Genomic DNA, 22853 nt, shown 5'->3' on the forward strand with positions numbered 1-22853 from the left:
CACGTTTCGCTGGGGGTGTAAAATGTGTGTCTTAGTCTGGTTCATTAATGGCATCCGTTCTAAATAGAAAAGAGCACGAGAGGGGAAATGAAATACAAATTTGATTGATTAACGTGCCGTGGCGCCCATGCCATCGGATCTTTTTTACAGGTCGATTCTATGCTACGACGAACCCACTGAACACATCAAGTTACCTCATGTTTTTAACAGAAGCCATTTTGTTTGACGCCAGCGAAGATGGTGTGAGGTACAAAGTGTAAATGTTTATAGTACCTCACAACCCAATTCACTGGATTTACATGGCATATGAATTGTTGCCTCGGATCCTCATTAGTGCTCGATGACCGTATTTAGTCTTTGTGCTGTGGATTGAGACAGGTTGGGAACGGGGTGAAGCGTTGTGGCGCAGAGCGCAAAATGAAGGATGAGACATCGATATAATAGACGTTATCATCGTCATGGTTATTATTCGTATCTGTGGTTGTCGGAAAGAGCAGCTGAAATACACGGTAAAATGAATAAGTCTAAAGAAAGGACTTACATTAAGTTGGTGCTTGTAAGAGGGGGCGGTTTGGACCAATCACGTTAAATGAACAGAGTACGACCGCTGACGTTACGTCAGCATTGTTGACAATCAAGCAGCGCAAATCGCTGTTACAAGGAGGATTGTAAGAGAACAATGTTACGTGTTCAGCCTGTTATGACCTGATTGGATAATACCCGGCTAACCAGACCTGCTTTGGAGAATGTACATCTTCTAGAAACCACTGAGTATTGTAAAACTGTCCCGTCCCCCCCTTTGTTGAACTCTGTATATACAATGTGTCGTCAGACAAGACAAAATTAATGGTTGTTTTTATCGATTTCTATATTATGAGTCACCAGCCGAAATCACAAGTTGTCTGTATACAACTCATTAAATGAAAATCAAGTGTTCTGAGTTACACGTTTTTGAACCTCACCAGGTTTAGCATTATGTACCGTGATGTCGAGTTCAGGAAATATTTCATAGGACTCACTAACAAGGGAACTCAGCGGCTTTATAAATCCCGGAAATCAACTCAATTGGCAAAAGAAACATAACATTCATTCCCAAATAATCAAATGCATTTATTATTTGTAAAAACGTTATCACCATGGGTGATAACTCCACACTGCTAGAAGCAAAAAAGCAAACAGTGTTTTTTATAGTTACATTTTGGTACACCACTTAACAACATCTGCAAGTGTGCGTCATCTCTATCGTGATGGACTTGGGTGAGAAACATTCCTGTGGCCGCACACACACGGCATGTCATTAAAAACAAAAACAATCATCTTACATGTAGAATAAACTATGATACAGATGGATCAGCTCTCAAACAAACCAAAATGAAACTATTAAATAAGAGAATGGAAATGCATCATTACAATATAATGGTTAAAGATGTATATATATATATATATATATATATATATATATATATATTCTTATATCATTTAGGAAATAATAAAAACTGCTGATAGTTAAAGAGACTGTTCCTCTGTGTTCACGTTCCACAGACGGATACTAAAAAGAAAATCCTTGATAATCAGTGAATCCTCAAATCGCGACAGAAACATTCTTTGAGTGTGCATTGTACACGCTCACACGTACGCACGTCGATACAGTAGAAGCGGTGGAAAAACTGATCAAAATATACTGTAAAATTCGGACGTATAGGAATATGATCGTGAACCTTTTGTTTTCTTTAAAAAAAAACTTTTTCTGTTAAACCCACTGTATCAAGCTGCCAACGACAGCAGCCAGACCCCCCACCCCACACCTGATACCCAATGTTCAAGGTGCTACTCAAAATAACATAAAATTACTGGTCAACAGTTGAACAGAAGACTATTGAACACAACAGCGTTGGATTCCAAAACAAAGAGGACGGGTTCTGCCCTTGACGTTGCATTTTTATTTTTTTATTTTCTTTAGTCCAAGTCCGTTCACAACATTTCCATTTAAAGCCGGCGCCGAAAAAGCACCGCCGCCCGAAAGATCAAAGCGCCTCCCCCCTCGGTCCTTCAGTCCACCTTGACCACACTGTAGATTTTATTTACAAACCAGAAGCAGGCGAAGAAGCCGATCGTACCTGAGGAGAAATAAAAGACAACGACAGGTAACTCACTGGTGAAACCTGGACCGAGGGGGGGGGGGGGGGGCTCCGTACGACGAGCCGCTCGGGGACGGGCAGGGCCGGCAATAAATGACAATTATTAGTAGTATTTTTTTTTTTTCTTAAATAGCGATTATTTACGTAATAATAGGCGATGGACGGTTATCGCCGGTCACCCACACACGCAAATTTTTTTAAAAATAAATAAATAAATATCCCATCAGAGTCGCCAGTTGTTGTGTTTCTAAAATGTGTCCAATAATCCACCTTTCCTATGAATATACATAAATAGTTACATGTTTGCTTAAACACCACACGCTCCATGACCGTGATCACCATCTGATTCCCATCCCTCCCCTTTGTCTCCATGCTGCAGGCTCTGGTGGGACTTTACACGTTCTCTGGATTGTTTCTCCATGCGGGAGCTTCTCCGAAAAGGAGGCGATTGTGTGGCGCTGCTGTGGAGCTGCAGCGCATCATGTAACGCCCCGCCCCAGTTCTACATTTGAGTGTTAAATGTGACTAAATTCGAATATAAAAAATAAAGCATACAAATACGAATGGGATGATGGGAGGAATATCTGTAGCTCTAGCCCAAGGCGCAAGCCCCCCGAATGGAGTTTTTTTTTTTTTTTTTTTTTTTTTGGGGGGGGGGGGGGTTTTCCCCCCTGCGACCAACCAACCAATGAAAAATCATCAAAACGTTACACCCCTGTCCCAGCAGGCCGGCTTACACCGACGGCGTTTCGGCCCCGTGACTACCTCTGCCGCCGGCTGGATCAACAATGCCCCCCCATTATTGGGTGACGATCGATCGGCAGCAAACATTTAGTGCCCGGCCCGGCCCTGATAACAAGTACACATGAGGTGTGGGGCATTGAAGTGCTTCAGGAGAGCGACACTAAAAGGTAACCCATGTGTCCAATCACATCGCTCGGCTGCCACAGCGGCAGCAGTTTCTCTCTCCACAAAATCCTGATCGTCATAAGAAGCAGAAGCACCGGGGCTTTGCTTTATCAGGGTGTAAACCTGCAGTTTGTCAGGGCTCTCACGAAGAAGGCAGATAACATTTTAATTCAAGTCCATGGAGAGGATGAGTTTATCTCTATGTAGAAGTTCACGCTGACTGCTCATTGGGAACACGCAGCCCGCGACTGAGTTACTTTTCTGATCAAAGTAGGGTAGCGGTGAATAGACGTGGGGAAAAAAAACCCGACAGATTAGGATTATTTATATCCCAAAACCAGGAGGGAAGCTGAAAATATTTTTTGGAGTCCTTGGATTTAGTTCTTAGAGATGATCTTCTGACATCTGAGAGTGCCGCTTAAACCCTCGCGTTAAGATAACGTACGACGTCGCCATGGCAATGAGCCGGGGCCGAGAGGCAGGCGGATCTGGACCTAGACGGCAACGCAGGCGAAGATGTCAAAACGCCCGGGCGATGCGAATCATTCGTCTGTAAAGTTCTGTAGATTATCCAGTTTTGTTTTTTTCTTTACATATCCCTCATGCGTCGCGTGTGGGTGTGCGCAAGCGAGGCTCGACGAGGCCGGGGAGCACTGTTACCATGCCAACGCATGTCCATTTTTGTTTGTTCGGGGGAAGAGCATCTGAGGCTATGTACCGTTCATTACGGCCTTTTGACAATGTTGTTGTGCTAGATACATGCACAACCACAGCTACACAGCTCCATTTCGAGTACCGGTGTAGACGGGTTGCCATAACAGCCGTGATCCTTCCATTCATTACACTTCAAACCAGGGCTGCATTAAGTGTTTGTGTCGTTGAAGCTGGGGAGAGGTGCTTTTACTTGTATTGCTTGACCGGATACACTCTCTAAATTACGAGATTTAACTTAACCTGCTTTGATCAAAACAGCTACATGCATGCTATTTTGTTGTAGTAAACATCTGAGAAATATATATAATTTTATAGCAGGCAAGCATTACTGGGACAAAATTTTCACCAAAATTGGCTTCACCTCACCCCACAGATTTCCTATGGTCAGCCTTCCTCTACTCTTTAAAGGTCAATGCTTCAGATTATAAACAATGGTTATAACTACGTAAAACGCACGCAACGAGTGTTTTCAATAAGAAGTGTATTGAAAAAATGCTCAGCCAGCCGACAATATTGAACAATTTCTTTCAACTCAAGGATTTGTCGTCATCCCCTTGAGAAGCGCAGAGACCCTGGCGAAAACCTTTAAATACACAGGGCCTCTCCTGACCGGAGTGTGCGCGTGGTTTTGTTAGGCCATACGGTAAGAAAGGTGCATCGCATTGCCACAGTTACTTCACGTCATGGAGAAACTTTTCAGTTGCTCCGCTAAGTCCGCTCCCGCTCGTCACTTCGGCTTATTGCGCCGCGCACGAGTGGAGGAGCAGTCCATTAAAGACATCTGGGATTTATTTTGTGTGCATTAAATTATTATTAATATGATGATGATGATGATGATGATGATGATGATGAAGATGAAGAAGAAGAAGAAGATTTATTTCTCGGGCTGTACCCGACTCGTGATTTTGTCAATCAAATCGGATTTGACTGTTCAATGCGAATATGAACAGGGCACAGCCAGGGGCGGAAATTACAGTGGGGGAACGGGATCCGGACCCCTCCTTTTGGGAAAAAACTGAGAGTTGTCCCCCTCAACATATCAATGTAAACATAAATACAAAATTTTAAATAATCACGGCTCTGCGCTCCCTCTCTGACAGTTACAACCGTACCCGCGGCTTGCCAGCGATGGTGCGCCCGTGATTGGTTCACCAAAGCAGTGTGTTTTTATTTTAGAGGTAGGTTATTTTATTTTACTCCGTTTCTTTATAAAACAAAACAAGCACCGTGTGTGATGGGGACACGTTCTCCGTCACTCTCTTACCCCCTCGGTGAACCACAATACCACGGTTATTGTGGTAAGTTACTTTTACAAGTACAGCTCTACACAGCCTTAAGTCCTTGGAGGACTGACCACACAAAAAGTAAGCCATGTAAGGCAAGCTCATTTGTAATAATAGTTTTACACCAACAGATGATGTTAAATACACTGAGTTATTGCTTTAAATATGCTGTTTTGGAATGCGGTTGAAACTACTAGCTCATAGTAAAATGGCTGCTACGTTTTTTTAATCTAATTGACAGGAGAATTCCAGTTGCTTGCCTAATTTTTCTGTACTCCGACCAAATTATACTTGTTTTACTTACAACTTCCTGATTTTACTCCCAGGCATCAACTGAGTTTTATCTTCTCACATTTTGTGGCGAATAAAGTAGAAGTATAAAGTAAAGTAAAGTAAATGCTCAGACCCAAGATCTGTTCGTACGAATACAGAGCGAGTAAATGTGATAACTCACCCGTAAAGAGGAAGAAGATGAGCACCATGATCAGGGTGTAGCCGAAGTAGAGGATGGTGCTGGCTGCACCAATGATCTGGAGCTTGGAGAAGAAATAATGGATGGCGTAGACGAACAGATAGACGGCTGTGAACCCACTGGTCAGGAAGGAACGCCACCACCAGTGGTAATCCTGGACGGAGGTTTTACACGTTAGGATGCAGGAGCTCTTTTTAGCATTTTGGTTTTTTGCCGCCTTTTGGCAGTCAAAGCCTACTAAATCTAGATACGGAGAGCAGATTATTTTAATTATTATCAACGTTGAAAAAGTAACTCAAATCTCAAAGACAGATGCGCATGGGGCCTGGATACCAAGGTCAGTAAGTTTGGACATTAAAATTTTCTCAAGGAGTATTACTGCCCAGTCTAACCCTAACAGAAAATAGACAGGTTTTTTAAAGTTGTAATCTGCTTATTTTGTTGAAAAACAATCCCTTATTTGATACTTTATTATCTGGTACCTTATGAGAAACGGACATTCAATGTATTTGTGTTATGCGTGTGCTCCTCTGTATGTTGTTTCCATTGTTGGTGGCAGGGTCTTCCACCCCACCACCTCAAGTGAGCAAGACAAAAAAATAAAAAATAAATAAATAAATAAATAATAATAATAATAAAAATTGAAAAGAAGAGGGCGTACTTTTGAGAAAAGCATTTAACTTTGAGAAAATAAATAGGTGAACCATAAACCAAAAGAAAGGTGGAGTTTAAATGGAATTCTGGGATTCATTGTTTTACCTCTGCACAAAGGTGGAAATAGCAGAGCAGGATCGTGGCCTCTGAGCATGTGATCAGCAGAATGATGAAGACCAGGAAGAGGAAACCAAACATGTAGTACATTTGGTGAGACCTGAAACACAGACATGCCTCTTAAACTGACTGGGAGAATAATAAATCAATGGACAAACGTTTGGCTGCAGGGCTTTGCTTTCTGCAGGGTTGGCTTTCTCCCTCGACACTTGGAAAAACAGGAATTTCCAAACAGAATCTCTTTTTTTACCAAATGCTGTTGAGGATGAAGAAGAGCTGGATGAAGATGCAGCCAAAAGGGAGGATGCCTCCCATGACGATGCCGGGGATTGGTTTGGTGAAGAAGGACTGCTCTGGAATCTGACGAGGGATCTGGTTGGTTCGCACAGGCTGCTCTATTGCCTGTGGCAGAACACATCACACGGACATGTTGTGAGACAATACACCGGTCTGACATGTAAGGCAGTGACATATAGCTAGGAATGCAAAGTGTAACACACTTAAATCGAATTAAAAGAGAAATCTTGCAATTGCCTACACGATACAAGTCCTAGTAGCAACGCAGTGAAAACACAATGCAATATACATTAAAGACTTAATAGACCATTATAGACTTAATAGAAAAACTTTCAAAAAATAAATCAAGTCAATTTTATGTAAATTCTGTAACAACGTAATCTCCATAAAGTAAAATTACATCTGTTGATTTTTAAACCCGCTTACATTACATGGCCATCTGCCAACATTTGTTTATTTCCTTTGTATACAAGCTTTTTAATATACAAGTATGTAAAAAAGTCAATACCTTCATCAATCTTATTCACAATTTCTTATTTTTTTTATATCATTTTGATAGATTTCACACTTTTAATGACCTGCCTGATCACAAGCATGACAAGGCCTAACTCACAGGTTTCTTGAATCCGAAGTAGGCCCCGACGAAGGTGAGGGGTACAGAGATCCCGAACCACAGAGCCAAGATGGCCACTAGGGTACCGAAGGGGATCGCTGCCGAGGAACCCTCCACCCAGAGGATCAGGTTCATGAGGAAGAAGTCTGCGAACACAATCCTAGAGAGGGGAAGCGGAGGGAACATGAGGAGAAGGAATATAAAGCAGGCAGAAAGGTAGGCTGTGCCCCGAACAAAAGGCTGGAAATTAAACCAGCAGTTCCATCCTGTGACTTTTTTGAACCGGAGAACAAGATTAATCAAAGTCAGACATTGTGTTAACTTGAGTGCTGTACAGGAACTTCCACAACAGCAAAATAATTAAGTAAATATACTGTATATATACACACTTGTGCCCACAAGTTTACATACCCTGGGAGAATTTATGATTTCTTGGCCATTCTTCACAGAATATGAATGATAACACAAAAACCTTTCTTCCACTCATGGTAAATGGTTGGGTGAAGCTATTTATTGGCAAACAACTGTGTTTACACTTTTTAAATCAAAATGACAAAAGAAAGTACCCAAATGACCCTGACCAAAAGTTTACATACCCCAGTGACTTTGACCTGATAACATGCACAAAAGTTGACACAAACAGGTTTGAATGGCTAATCAAGGTTCCCATCCTCACCGGTGACCTGTTTGTTTGTAATTAGTGTGTGTGTATAAAAGGTCAGTGAGGTTCTGGGCTTCTGACAGACCATTGCATCTTTCATCCAGTGCTGCACAGACATTTCTGGATTCTGAGTCATGGGGAAAGCAAAAGAACTGTCAAAGGATCTGCGAGAAAAGGTAATTGAACTGCATAAAACAGGAAAGGGGTATAAAAACATATACAAGGAATTGAGAATGCCAATCAGCAGTGTTCAAACGCTGATTAAGAAGTGGAAAATGAGGAATTCTGTTGAAACCAATCCACGGTCAGGTAGACCAGCAAAGATTTCAGCCACAACTGCCAGGAAAATTGTTCGAGATGCAAAGAAAAATCCACAAATAACTTCAGCTGAAATACAGGACTCTCTGAAAAATTGTGGTGTGGCTGTTTAAAGATGCACAAGAAGAAGGCACTTGAAGAAAAATGGGCTGCATGGTTGAGTCGCCAGAAGAAAGCCATTTCCCCGTAAATGTCACAAAGTATCCCGCTTACATAATGCTTAACAGCACAGAGACAAGCCTCAAAACTTCTGGAACAAAGTCATTTGGAGTGATGAGACCAAAATTTAACTTTTTGGCCACAACTATAAACGTTACACTGGGAGAGGAGTCAACAAGGCCTATGATGAAAGGAACACCATTCCTACTGTGGACACGGAGGTGGATCACTGATGTTTTGGCGATGTGTGAGCTACAAAGGCACAGGAAACTTGGCCAAAATTGATGGCAAGATGAATGCAGCATGTTATCAGAAAATACTAGAGGAAAATTTGCACTCATCAGCCCGGAAGCTGCGCGTTGGACGTTTTTGGACATTCCAACATGACAATGATCCAAAACACAAGGCCAAGTCGACCTGTCATTGGCTACAGCAGAACAAAGTGAAGGTTCTGGAGTGGCCATCTCAATCTCCTGACCTCAATATCATTGAGCCACTCTGGGGAGATCTCAAATGTGCAGTTCATGAAAGACAGCCCAAGAACTTACAGGAACTGGAGACACCTCCAAAAAATAAAGAACCTCGTCCACAACTACCACAAAAGACTTCAAGCTGTCAATGATGTTAAAGGGGGCAATACACGGTATTAATAACTGGGGTGTGTAACTTTTGATCAGGGTCATTTGGGTACTTTCTTTTGTCATTTTGATTTAAAAAGAGTAAACACAGTTGTTTGCCAATAAATAGCTTCACCCAACTATTAACCATGAGTGGAAGAAAGGTTTTTGTGTTATCATTCATATTCTGTGAACAATGGCCAAGAAATCATAAATTCTCCCAGTGTATGTAAACTTGTGAGCACAAGGGTTTAGTATCCCCCCCCCCATCTTTTTCCATATCATCATGGTTTTAATTTGCTCGGACAAACTGCCCATATGCCTTTATTATGGATTATGTTTAAATGATTTAAGACCTGTATGAAGTTGACCCCCATTCACTTACACTATACAGTATCATTTCTGCAAGAGAATGTCTGTCATAACCATCGATGGTTGGATGAAAATTAAAATCAAATTTTAATGATCAACGAGATCTCACTTTAAATAGAAATTAAGAATAAGCATAAACAATAAAGCAATCCCAAACATTCCTTAAGATCAGTGGTCATCAGCCTTTCTGGAGAGAGAAACAGTGCAGGGGACCCACTCTTTTGTTTTTAAGTAAAATGTGTTACATTTTAGGCCTGGCCTATAAAATGCCTTATCAACCTCTTTATACAGTGGGGCAAAAAAGTATTTAGTCAGGCACCAATTGTGCAAGTTCTTCCACTTAAAAAGATGAGAGAGGCCTGTCATTTTCATCATAGGTACACTTCGACTACGAGAGACAGAATGGGGGGAAAGAATCCAGGAAATCACATTGTAGGATTTTTAATGAATTAATTGGTAAATTCCTCTGTAAAATAAGTATTTGGTCACCTACAAACAAGCAAGATTTCTGGCTTTCACAGACCTATAACTTTTTCTTTAAGAGGCTCCTCTGTCCTCCACTCGTTACCTGTATTAATGGCACCTGTTTGAACTCGTTATCAGTATAAAAGACACCTGTCCGCAACCTCAAACAGTCACACTCCAAACTCCACTATGGCCAAGACCAAATAGCTGTCAAAGGACACCAGAAACAAAATTGTAGACCTGCACCAGGCTGGGAAGACTGAATCTGCAATAGGTAAGCAGCTTGTTGTGAAGAAATCAACTGTGGGAGCAATTATTGGAAAATGGAAGACATACAAGACCACTGATAATGTCCCTCGATCTGGGGCTCCACGCAAGATCTCACCCCGTGGGGTCAAAATGATCACAAGAACGGTGAGCAAACATCCCCCAACCACAAGGGGGGACCTAGTGAATGACCTGCAGAGAGCTGGGACCAAAGTAACAAAGGCTACCATCAGTAACACACTACGCCGCCAGGGACTCAAATCCTGCAGTGCCAGACGTGTCCCCCTGCTTAAGCCAGTACATGTCCAGGACCGTCTGAAGTTTGCTAGAGAGCATTTGGATGATCCAGAAGAGGATTGGGAGAATGTCATATGGTCAGAAGAAACCAAAATATAACTTTTTGGTAAAAACTCAACTTGTCGTGTTTGGAGGAGAAAGAAAGCTGAGTTGCATCCAAAGAACACCATACCTACTGTGAAGCATGGGCGTGGAAACATCATGCTTTGGGGCTGTTTTTCTGCAAAGGGACCAGGATGACTGATCCGTGTAAAGGAAAGAATGATTGGGGCCATGTATCGTGAGATTTTGATTGAAAACCTCCTTCCATCTGCAAGGACATTGAAGATGAAACGTGGCTGGGTCTTTCAGCATGACAATGATCCCAAACACACCGCCCGGGCAACGAAGGAGTGGCTTCGTAAGAAGCATTTCAAGGTCCTGGAGTGGCCTAGCCAGTCTCCAGATCTCAACCCCATAGAAAATCTTTGGAGGAAGTTGAAAGTCCGTGTTGCCCAGCGACAGCCCCAAAACATCACTGCTCTAGAGGAGATCTGCATGGAGGAATGGGCCAAAATACCAGCAAGTGTGTGAAAACCTTGTGAAGACTTACAGAAAACATTTGACCTCTGTCATTGCAAAAAAAGGGTATTGTGAGTAAGTATTGAGATGAACTTTTGTTATTGACCAAATACTTATTTTCCACCATAATTTGCAAATAAATTCTTTAAAAATCAGACAATGTGATTTTCTGGATTTTTTTTTCTTCTTCTCATTTTGTCTCTCATAGTTGAGGTTTACCTATGATGACGATAACAGGCCTCTCTCATCTTTTTAAGTGGGAGAACTTGCAAAATTGGTGGCTGACTAAATACTTTTTTGTGTGTGTGTGTGTGTGTGTGTGTGTATATATATATATACACACATATACATACACACACACACACACACACTCAGTTATGGTTCCTGTTTTGTTTTTTTTTTAGATTTATTTCCGTTGATTTAAGTTCTGTGTGGGGAAGAAATAAGAGTGAAATCCACCTTTTTCTTGTTTCACGAATTAAAAAAAAAAAGGTTTTCACAAATCTGAACGGTTGAAGACCACTGCTTTAGATAACACGAGAGTGAACCTACCCGGGGCATAGCAGTGCGGTCAACAGGACGTTGGTCTTCCACTTTTCACCTCCAAAAGCTAAAGACAGAAGTAGGAATTGAGATTAGAATATCACTTCACCGCAAACATGGCTGTCCACTGCCAGTTATTGGATTCCGCTAAATGTTTGAGACATGCCGATATTTACACGCTACATACATAATATCAGTCAATATTGGTAAGCCTTAACCTGATTGGAAAAGGCCCATGAGGAAAATTTGTTTGTGTGACTATACTTACTTTTGTAAAGCCGTGCAGACACATAGCCGGCTGGGGTGCCGAGCAGGACCCAGAGTACAACAGCACAGGTCATCAGCGCTCCTCTGTTGGCCGGACTCAAGAAGCCCAAACAGGCCAGGACTAAAATAACACATTAAGTATTCTTTAGTGTACAGGACCACAGACGGGTTTCATTTATGTGAAAATCTGCCAATTGCTGCTTATCATGAAAACCATGCAGCTAGAGACACACACCGACACTTTAAAAATCAATAAACCCTCTCCTTTGTAGGGAAAAAAGGAATTGCTTCTGACAAGTGCTCCGTGGCTTTGCTGGCTCAATGGATGCCAGTAGCCATGACGACACAGCGACTATAGTTTCCAGGAGGCAGGATTTTATACAGCTGGGTTGAGCTATCTATACGCTTCAGCATTGTGATCATTTGTTTTCCCAACCTTGTTCGATATTGAATGTCGATTTATGCATCAAATTCAGTATCAGACCCGATAGCAATACCGATTATCGACATGTTTACAATACAATATTACACTGGCTCCGCGCCTCGGTGCAAAGCCAGTGTGCCAGGCCAGCCAAGCCTCGCCCCCACCCACCCAGGAATGTCGTTGTGTAAAGCCCTGTGTGTGGGTAGGGCTGGGCCGGTTATTTCATAATCAGGCGATCGATGGTTATCGATGTTCACCGACACGCAAAAAAAAAAAAAGTCATTAATCACTTAACATTTTTCTAAAATGTATGAAATAATCTACCTTTCCTTTAAATATAAATAAATAATTTCATGTATCCCTCTTAAACAAAGCCGACAATACAGTGCACTGTCTTTGGTTAACTGTTCATTGCAAAGCAAGCATTGTTTTTAATCTCCTATTTGCGATAGACTATGTAATAATAATAATAATAATAATGAATATAGCTGCAGGCAGCAAAACACGGGGTCCAGCTTATTCGTTCTATATACAATGTAAAATTCAGTTTAAAAGATGACTTGTCTATATTGTAATGCAGACATTTATGTAACTGTAACATTCATTTGCAATTTGAATTATTATGGAATCATTTGTCAAGATCACAAACACTTTCTACCTTTTCATTGCAGTTTGTTAAGTTTAGTTATAGGAAAATGCTTACACATGACGTTTATTACAAAAAAGTATTTTGTATTTTCAATTTTTATTTTAAACTATATCTTGTCATTACTTCCCTTGTTGCACTGAAGTACACCCGGAGTCTCTGTGACCGTCGATGTGTCTCGTATTCGTCAATTATGACGTATTTACGTCAATTTACGAAAGCAGTCTAATTTACCAATTTTTTTTAGTTAAGTTGAGTTGAGTTTTTTACTTGCATTACATTTTCAGTAAGTTCTGTTTCCATGAAATTTGAAAACTATGATTGCATATCTGCCATTTTTCCAATGCCTGGCTGGATCTTGAACGCGTCACCGAGCACATTCTTCAACAAAAACAATAAGCTCAAAGGCTGGCGAAAAATAACAATAGGGCTGGACCCCTAATATCAAATATAGCTGCAGGCAGCAATACACCATGTCCATAATCGACACAGATTACAAATTTTCGAGTTCCCATGGAATGTAACATCAGTCAGGATCAGGTTTACATCAGCATTACGTCTAAATGCTGACACCTCACGGTGTCTCTGTGGAAGGAAATGGCTCGTTGTGGAAGTTCCCAACAACACAGTTCCAATCAAACGGAACACTGCATGTCCCTCAGAGGCATTTTATCAATTTTTTTGACATTTGGGACTAAAATAAAACGGACACGTTTCAGACCCGTTGCTGTGGAGCTGAAAGCGACCTTCATGTGTGAGGACGCAAACATGGAATATGTTTTGGACTATTTTGGACTCCTAGGGTTTGTGTGTCACGACTGGCTTGAATGCCCGCAAAATAAGGACGGACAAGGCACTGGGTTAGATGCGAACAGAATGCGTTTATATTTACAAAAAGGGCAAAATAAATAAAATATAAATTTAAAGGCCCCCGGATGTCAGCAGGTAAGACGATGCACCCCCCGCACGCCCGCAGTCTGCAACCACTAAAGAGCGATGGAGTCTACACCACATAGCTTGCACGGTGCGAATGTGCATTCGTAGCCACAACCTGTACATTTGTAGCAAATTGGATAATGTCACATTCTGCTACTTCCAGTCAAATTTAATCGGTTTTTCACAAATTTCTACACCATATGCGGATCGATATAGATGAAACTTGAACCACAGGATGCCTGAGACATCCAGGTTCTAACGAGACCTTAACCGTCCGTAGCTCCAGCGGTTGTCCTGTTCCAGACACTTTTAGCCCAAAAAAGGTCAAGGAGAATATAATAATAAAACTCTGAACAATAACAATAGTAACTAATAATAAAAGAGAGAATAATTTGGACTCAAGCGATGAGGACGCTTCAGAACGCATACCTCATATATATTCATATCTGCCCAGAAAATATATCCACTACCGGCTGCTTGTCTGGACTTTCTCTTCTCCTTTGTCCTTCCAGCTAAATAAGTAATTTATGCTGGAATATTTGACTCAACACTATTGTTGCCACCTTATTCTCCTGCCGTGATGATAAAAACTAATGTCAGGAAGGGAGTTATTGTCTTCATTCTCCCCACCACAACCAGAGTGGAGCCCGCTTAAATATGGCTATTATTTGGACTTATATTATTGCATTTTATCCAAAGTTGACAATTGATATTCACATTTTGAGATAGGTGGATAGATAGACCAAGAGACAAGCAGGCAGACAGACAGACAGACAGACAGACAGACAGACAGACAGACAGACAGACAGACAAAAAGAAAAAACGCTCTTAAGTCCCCTCTGCCTTTGCGCGTCTCTCTGGGAGAAATGCCTCAACCTCCCACCCCACTAACCGTCCGATTAAAACCGGGGTCTGTTGGGTTGGGGACACCTCTTTTCATCAATATACAGCTGTTTAGTTCCCAATTTAATCTTGATGCCCATTCAAAAAAATGTTTTAAATAAACGATCAGCAGCAAAAACTTCATGACCGGCCCAGCCCTATGTGTGGGTTTACTTTGATATAGTCAGTATAGTGTAGAAAGAAAGAAAAGGCCTTACAGAGCGTGATGAAGGTCATGATGAAGATCTGGGTGCCCTGTCCTAGGAATACTGAGAGCACCATTCCCTTCCTGGGGGGGCGGAACACATCCCCGTGCACCTGCTTCCACCCAGACTCCTCCTGGGCATCCTCCTGGCGGGCGGCACACACAATCACGATCAAGGGAGCACTGACATTTTGAATACATAATGACTAAGTGACGTGTGAGCTGATCAGCGGGCGGTGAGTAATACCTCGCGATTTAACACCTCCTCGAGAAGACAAAACAAGACCAGAGGGAGATCATTGCTTTGCCAAGAGCGGCAAAATATGGTGTGAATAACAATTTACCCCGCTTGTGAGTCTCGTGTGTTAGAAAGAAAGACTTATTCACATCATATTTTAATCACATATTCTATTGTGACCCTTCCCCAAAAAAATGTATAAATCACCCACCTGGGGCCTCATTTATAAAAAGACGTGTGCACTACATTCAAAGGCAATGTTTGTTTTGATATATTTTTGTTCAAGGAACTTGACGTGAAAATGCGTGTACCTCTGGGTAAACCTCATCTCTCCCTCTCTCCCAAAGGCTGTCAGTCACTTATGTATTAAAATATGACTAACGAAGGAGAATTTTGCAGTGACAGACGCAATTTTACGTTGTTTTTTTTTTGGTTTTTTTTTTTTTTCTCCAGTGTAATTTCCCGACAAATCCAAGGTACTATGTTGTCAATGGCCGCTTTGGCACAATTGGAATGCCCGGCGCATGGGAGACTTTGGCGAGAGCAGCCATTATTTTAAAGTAAATTATTGGCGGATAATTGTTTTTATTTGAAAGTAATGGGTGTAATGGTGAAGAAGCTCAGCCACCAAATTCTAAGTTAATTGTTGCATGCAAAGAAAATAACGTGCCTGGAGTAAAGTGAGTGTGCAGGTTTCATGAATCAGGATCGTTTTGCTGTCCGTTTTATGAATCAGGCCCCAGATCCCCGGATTTTATCACCACATGAGCGTGAGCCTAAAATAGCTTTTATCGGTCTTACGTAGAGCATAGCGATTTGTCTTGGGGTCGACGGGACCTTTATCAAGTCTCCCTGTGAAATGTCAACATTTTTACACCTTTGTATTCCGAATGTTTTTCCGTTCGCTGCTTCCAATAATCATACAGAAAGAAACCTTTTTGTGCAGATCGTACTTTGATTGGTGTTTTCAGAGGATATGGTTGCTGTGGACGTCAAACACGATGTCCTTCTCTATAATAAACTCAAAACATCTTGAGATTTTAGAGGAAGACAATGAATAATGTTGTTTGCGATCAATTCATGCCCTCGATAAACGTTCTGTGATATGACAATGGCTATAGTCCCTGAATTGCTTTCGTAAAAATGTAATATTGCCCTTTTGTGATCTTAAATGCCACAGGACCATATGACAATTTACAGATTAAATGAATTAAGATTAAATTAAACACACAGATTAAACATTGTGTGAAAGAGCCAATGGTCATCCTTAATACTTGATATTGTCGATAGACATTATCCTTTACCTGGTCCACCTGATTGTATCTGGCAATGTCCTTATGGAGGGTCCTCAGCATGATCATGGCCACCATGCCGGACAAGAAGAGGACAATCACCAAGGAGTTCATGATGCTGTATAAGAGACAAGTTACACTATAGAATCAACCACTGTGTCTAAACAACCAGACCCTGATAGAAACACCATACACACACAGTGTGTGTATTTTTTTTTACACACACACACACACACACACACACACACACACACACACACACACACACACACACACACACACACACACACACACACACACACACACACACACACACACACACACACACACACACACACACAGCAATAAGGATTGAACACGTCAACATTTTTCTCAGTAAATATATTTCTGATGGGGCTATTGACATGAAATTTTCTCCAGATGTCGGTAACAACCCAAGTTATCCACACATACAAAGAAATCAAAACATATATGTCCATAAATTACGTTATGTGTAATAAAGTGGACGGAAACCGGGAATAAATATTGAACACATGAAGAATAGGAGGCACAAAACGGCATGGGAAGCCAAGAAACCAGGTGAAATCTGTCAGTATTCAGTTAGCAATCCTGCGAAATGTGAATGTTCCAGTGAGCACCATTGGGGCCATTATCCGGAAGTGGAAAGAACATAATTTCACCATCAACCGGCCACGACCAGGTTCTCCTCACAAGATTTCTAACAGAGGAGTCAAAAGAATAATTAGAAGTGTTGTCCAAGAACCAAGGACAGCTCGCAGAGAGCTTCAGAAAGACCTGGAATTAGCAGGTACAGGCTTGTTTAAAGTTTGCTGCACAACATTTGGACAAGCCAATGAAATACTGGGATAAAATAGTCTGGTCAGATGAGACCAAAATTGAACTCTTTGGATGTCATAGCACACACCATATTTGGAGGAGAAATGGTACTGCACATCACCCTAAAAACACCATCCCAACAGTGAAGTTTGGAGGTGGAAACATCATGGTGTGGGGCTGTTTTTTAGCATGTTACTGGCAGACTTCACATAATTGAAGAAAGGATGAATGGAGAAATGTCCCGAGACATTCTTGATTAAGAATCCGCTGCCATCTACCAGGATGCTGAAGATGACATCTCAGCAAGACAATGATCCCAAGCACATGGGCAAGGAAACTCTCCACTCGTTTCAGAGACAGAAAATAAAGCTTCTAGAATGGCCCAGCCAATCACCTGACTTGAATCCAATTGAAAATCTATGGAAAGAACTGAAGATCAGAGTTCATAGAAGAGACACCCGGAACCTTCAAGATTTGAAGACAGTTTGTGTGGAATAATGGGCAAAAATCACACCTGAGCAATGCATGTGCCTAGTTTCTTCATACAGGAGGCGTCTTAAAGCTGTCATTACCAACAAAGGCTTTTCAACTAAGTATAAAAGAAATTGCAGCGAGGGTGTTCAATACTTTTCCCTGTTTCATCCCACTTTATTACACATAACGTAATTTATGGACATATACGTTTTAATTTCTTTGTATGTGTGGATTACTTGGGTCGTTACCAACATCTGGTGAAAATTTCATGTCAATAGCCCCATCAGAAATATATTTACTGAGAAAAATGTTGACGTGTTCAATACTTTTTCCCTGTTTCATCCCACTTTATTACACATAACATAATTTATGGACATATACGTTTAAATTTCTTTGTATGTGTGGATTACTTGGGTCGTTACCGACATCTGGTGAAAATTTCATGTCAATAGGCCCATCAGAAATATATTTACTGAGAAAAATGTTGACGTGTTCAATACTTATTGCCCCTGCTGTGTGCGCGTGCACACACACACACACACACACACACACACACACACACACACACACACACACACACACACACACACACACACACACACACACACACACACACACACACACACACACACACACACACACACACACACACACACACACACACCCTACCTAAACCACTGGATGTTGGTGTGAGGCATAGAGACCAAGATGTAGTCCCACCTGGATGCCCACTTGATAGAATTGTCTTGCTGAGAAAGACAGGATTTCAATCACTATAGACAGAGCTATATATATATGTCAGAATACAAGAAGTACTATTCAGCTTTCCATGGGTTTTCAACATGCTGTTTGGTACTATTGACTGTTCCTATACACATGTATCACATGGCAGCCAAGCACACCCACACATCTCATTGCAATGCTTTTCCCCGTCCCTAACATCGACTGCACACGGCTTGAAAGCTTATTCCATCCACCTTGGAACATAATATATTTTATAAATTACCAATACTTAAATCTCCTGTTTTAACTTCATCAGTTTAACTAAGACCCTAGGTAAAAAAAATATTATTTTAATGAATTGCATTCTTTTATAACAACAGTTTGATCTATTTTAATACAGATGTATTTGTAATTTGTATCCCGACAAATTTGAATGCACCTTTGAGCATTTTGACAACCGTATCCAATATCAGTCATTATCAGAGTATGAGAAAAACATCAAAAGAAACCAAGAACAGTATCAAACCTATTATATATTTTGTCTTTCCGGACACAGAAGAATGTAAAATGCAACAAAACGTATCCATGAATCGACCTGGCCTACCACAAAGCTGAGAGAGTAGCTGTACGTTATCTTCACATCGCTGTCAAATTCACCAGAAACCTCCATTGGGGCACCTGCTCCACACACTGGATTCTTCTCATCGGCATGCTTGATACTGTGACAAAAAGAAAATCATTAAAACACATGGATTTAAAGAACAACTGATTGTGGGATTAGGATAGCGTGGGGTCATTGTGTGCTTTCATGCAATCAACAAGTCAAGTTCAGTTCAATTCTATACCCTAAAACAGTCACAGCCACAACAACCAGGGCCCTAAGCGCTTAATTGGCCAAGAAAAGCAAATCGCCAAAATTCCAAGCACTGAATGCCTCAAAATAATAAATTAATTTATTTTGATTATCAACCGGTTGAGTTGTACCTCTTGGGCTCCAGAGTCGCAGCCACCAGCCGAGCCCCTGTCCACCCCTCTGTCTCTCCACTGTGGTACTTGATCTTGATGTCCACGTGGTTAAAGACGTAGAAGGTATTGTTCTTATTGAACACCGCCTGAAAACGGGCATCTCATCAGTTTAATTTAACATGCTCGCATTTCCTAACCTATGATTATTTATATAAATTGACTTCCAATATTTTGCTCTATATGCCTCATGCATTTTCACATTGTTTCAGAACATGCCCCCAAGTATGGCTGAGTTGAATTTTGATTGTAATACCGTATACAATTTTGGAAACTCTACCTTCAGGCTGTTTCACATCAGGTCTGATATTTCTCGCACAAACTAAAAATAGAAAGCCGGCGAAATGTCATAATACCTGCAGATCTATGCCCATTTGCACACAATTTGAATTGTTGTGCTGCGATGGTGGGTTATATTTTATTTTCTAAGTCAGCTTAATTTAATCTGAAAAATCATAGTGTCCATCGCTGACAGGTTGGGGAGTATGAACATGTTTTTCTCCCCCCCCCCCCCCAATGACAGCCATGGTTAACAAAAATCTAAAAGAAAACATAGGCGGACCATAGTTACTGTCTTAAGAAACTTTAGCTCAGACTGTACCGGCACATACCCAGCAGAGTAGGGTTTCATTTCTAATGGCATCCTTTATTAAAAAAAAAAAAAAAAAAAAAAAAAAAAAGGTGAAACATCCATACAAACAGTTCATATATTGAATTCCTCTCCATGCAGCCACCTTTGCATGAAAGGTCCACGCTTGTTTTCTTTCGGGTTTTAAAAGTGTCAATTAGCGTCTGACATTCTATGAAAAGACCTTTTCACTGAGCAATCCTTCAGACGACCTAAAAGCAAATTGCCCGAAATGTGATCTGCGGAGAAGGCGTGCGGCGTCCGACTCACATTGATGACACAGGCATCCTTTACCCGCCCGTCCGACGTGACGAGGCACCCGATAGGAAAGCCGGGGTTGCAGTACATCTGGTTCTCCTCCACCTCGTAGCACCAGGTCACTGGCATGTTGTCAATGATCCTGAAAGAGGAACTTATTCACCTCAAAATGCTCAATTACAAAAAAAAAAAAAAAAAAAAGGTGCTACATTTATAACCTCGGGTTTGTGATCAATTATGTGCTCCGCTCACCAATGGTGCTGGTAATTAAGCTGCATTCCTCTCTTGAGGAAATCCAGTTTGGTCGCATCTTCCTGGCTGCCCTTCTTGTAGTTTTTTGTGCAAACTGCATGACATTCCACCTTTTGATTGAAGTTGAACTGAAAAGAACAAAAAAGGCGGTGTCTTGTTTTGTGAGGTCCAAAACAAGACACCGCCAGGAGCTCAAGGTTTCCCAAAAAGAATCCCCACCTTGTAGGGCGACGTCTCGATGCGCTCCCCAAACAGCACCTGCCCGAGGTTCTCCGACGGCCTCTTCTCTTCATCATCTTTGCAGAAGTCAAACCTTAGGACAGATGTGGAGCTGGGTGAGACGGCGACAGGCATTCTGGTTGCCTCCGAGCATTTCGGTAAAGCAAAGTCATCGGGAGACCACGGATACTCACACATCATACTCGTACGGCAGGACCGATTCCACCGAATCCAGGCGATTCACAAAGAGTTGGATACTCGTCTGCAATGAAGATCATTTGTCTGAGTTTGTTGGCTGCAGCCAAAGTCCACGCTGTGTTAACTTAGTTGAGACAGTGGCGCATGTTACACTTACTTCCATTCATGCACATAACATGTAAATTGCTATTAAAATTAAGATGTCCCACATAACTGTGAGAAGAAGCTTAATAATAATAATAATAATAATAATAATAACAATAATAATACCATCTAACTTCACAGATAGCCCAGGTAACTACCAGTACCGTTTTTACACCAAAATTAGCGGGTCGACCTGGGTGTCCTGTTCACATCAGAGCCGATGAAAATCCGGGTCTATTGCTGGGTCAAATGAATCCTTTACCACTGACGACAAATGCCGGATGTTAGCGGGTGTTACCGGTCTTTTTGGCGCAGTGGGAAGGACTGTGACCGGTATTGTTGGCTGTCTGATGTGGCACGACCCGGTTACGCTGAGAGCAAACTAAGCGTCCTAACTCCTGCTGTCCATGCCATGTCATACAATGATTGTGATTAGCAATTTAATTGTCTGGGGGTTTTTTTATGCCACACAGTATAAGCATCTACAACAATAAATATATAAAATGGCTTTAATTTCCCGTGATTTTGAATGGGAACATATGATTGCGGATTTTTACAGATATGTATGTATGTATGTATTGAAAATATGACATAACATAATTGTGACAGCTCTTGTCCCGACTATAGAAAACAACATAATGTTTAGTGTGCTGGAGTCCACATTCCACTCAATAGTCAGGGCCCCAAGACAAGGGCTCCCCGGGCAAATAAGACAAAATGTGATAAAATACAGGAAAATGTCTATTGCTAGGAGGATACCAGAAGATATCATCGTGGTTGTGTGCGCGGTTACCTGGCAGTCTTCCCCTCCTTTGCCTTGTTCACAGAAACTTACAGGAGCTAAACCCGGAAGATAGAACGCGGAGCAAGAACATACTAGAAACACCAGACGAGCCGGCGCGGAACCGAAGCCCAGCTTCCTCATTTTCAAAATAAAAACCTTCGCAGCTCCGTTTTTCCTTGGAATAGAAATGCGTCGGGAAGGGGGGTTTTTATATTATTAAAAAAAAAAAAAAAAAAAAAAAACCCAAAAGTCGCCTAGCCGTGCGGTTAGCCTCTTAGCTAGCTCCTCGGCTAGCTGCTTGTGCTGGTGGTCGAAGCGCAGCGCTGAGCTGGCTGCCTGTCACCCCGAGCACCGGGACTTCCGGCTCGGGCTGAACCAACGGACCAATGGGGGCCGCGGGATGAGAAGCGGACAGGCTGGAAGAGCAGGAATATTTGCGGCACATTGCTCGTGTCGTGCCATGTGAACCTGGGGAGGGACCGTTGTGTTACGGTTCACACATATGTATTATAAATATATTCAAAAAAAGATGAATGAATACTAAAATCCACATATCTACACGAACGACACACATATTCATATACATATACATTTACTTATATATCTCATTTGTTATATTTTTCTCTTCAGCCTTTCTCTTTCTCTTTCTCTTCAGATCTTTTTCTGATTCAGCCTCTTCGAATATTTTTCTATAACTCCACCTCCAACTTAATCCACCTACTTTTGTTTTTTTGCACAGCTTTTGGAGATGTTCGTTTCACTGCAGCGTATTTGTATGGTATTATATACATGCGTGTGTGTGTGTGTGTGTGTGTGTGTGTGTGTGTGTGTGTGTGTGTGACAGATATCAATATAAATATCAAAACTGTATATCAAAATAAAAAAAGAGGTGGCTGGAGTGAATGCACGGAGTGGATCCCGATTATAACGTTATAAACTCAATGACAGACTGCCACCGTCACGTTT

General features: G+C 41.5%; 1 protein-coding gene across 1 annotated transcript; it reads right to left on the bottom strand.

Moving 5' to 3' along the window:
• Window positions 1–1103: 1103 nt before the first annotated feature.
• Window positions 1104–22185, bottom strand: tm9sf5 (transmembrane 9 superfamily protein member 5). The gene is made up of 17 exons (XM_080008526.1): window positions 21897–22185; window positions 20956–21023; window positions 20762–20855; window positions 20543–20670; window positions 20303–20432; window positions 19366–19493; window positions 18986–19100; window positions 18328–18407; window positions 16360–16465; window positions 14831–14963; window positions 11726–11845; window positions 11467–11524; window positions 7198–7357; window positions 6538–6689; window positions 6276–6387; window positions 5499–5670; window positions 1104–2117 (listed from the first exon to the last, which is right to left on the bottom strand). Exons 1-17 carry the CDS (start codon window positions 22026–22028, stop codon window positions 2050–2052), a joined length of 1956 nt encoding a protein of 651 aa, XP_079864652.1. The 5' UTR covers window positions 22029–22185; the 3' UTR covers window positions 1104–2049.
• Window positions 22186–22853: the final 668 nt, after the last annotated feature.

This window comes from Zeus faber, assembly GCF_960531495.2.
Source record: "Zeus faber genome assembly, chromosome: 10".
In the NCBI taxonomy this organism is placed as follows: domain Eukaryota; kingdom Metazoa; phylum Chordata; class Actinopteri; order Zeiformes; family Zeidae; genus Zeus; species Zeus faber.

Coding starts and splice junctions, on each gene's coding strand:
- tm9sf5 (XM_080008526.1), bottom strand. CDS start 22,028: ATGAGGAAGCTGGGCTTCGGTTCCGCGCCGGCTCGTCTGGTGTTTCTA. Junction 5,671..6,275: donor ATTTCCACCTTTGTGCAGAG/GTAAAACAATGA, acceptor ACCTCCGTCCAG/GATTACCACTGGTGGTGGCG. Junction 2,118..5,498: donor CATCTTCTTCCTCTTTACGG/GTGAGTTATCAC, acceptor ATTTCTCCTCAG/GTACGATCGGCTTCTTCGCC.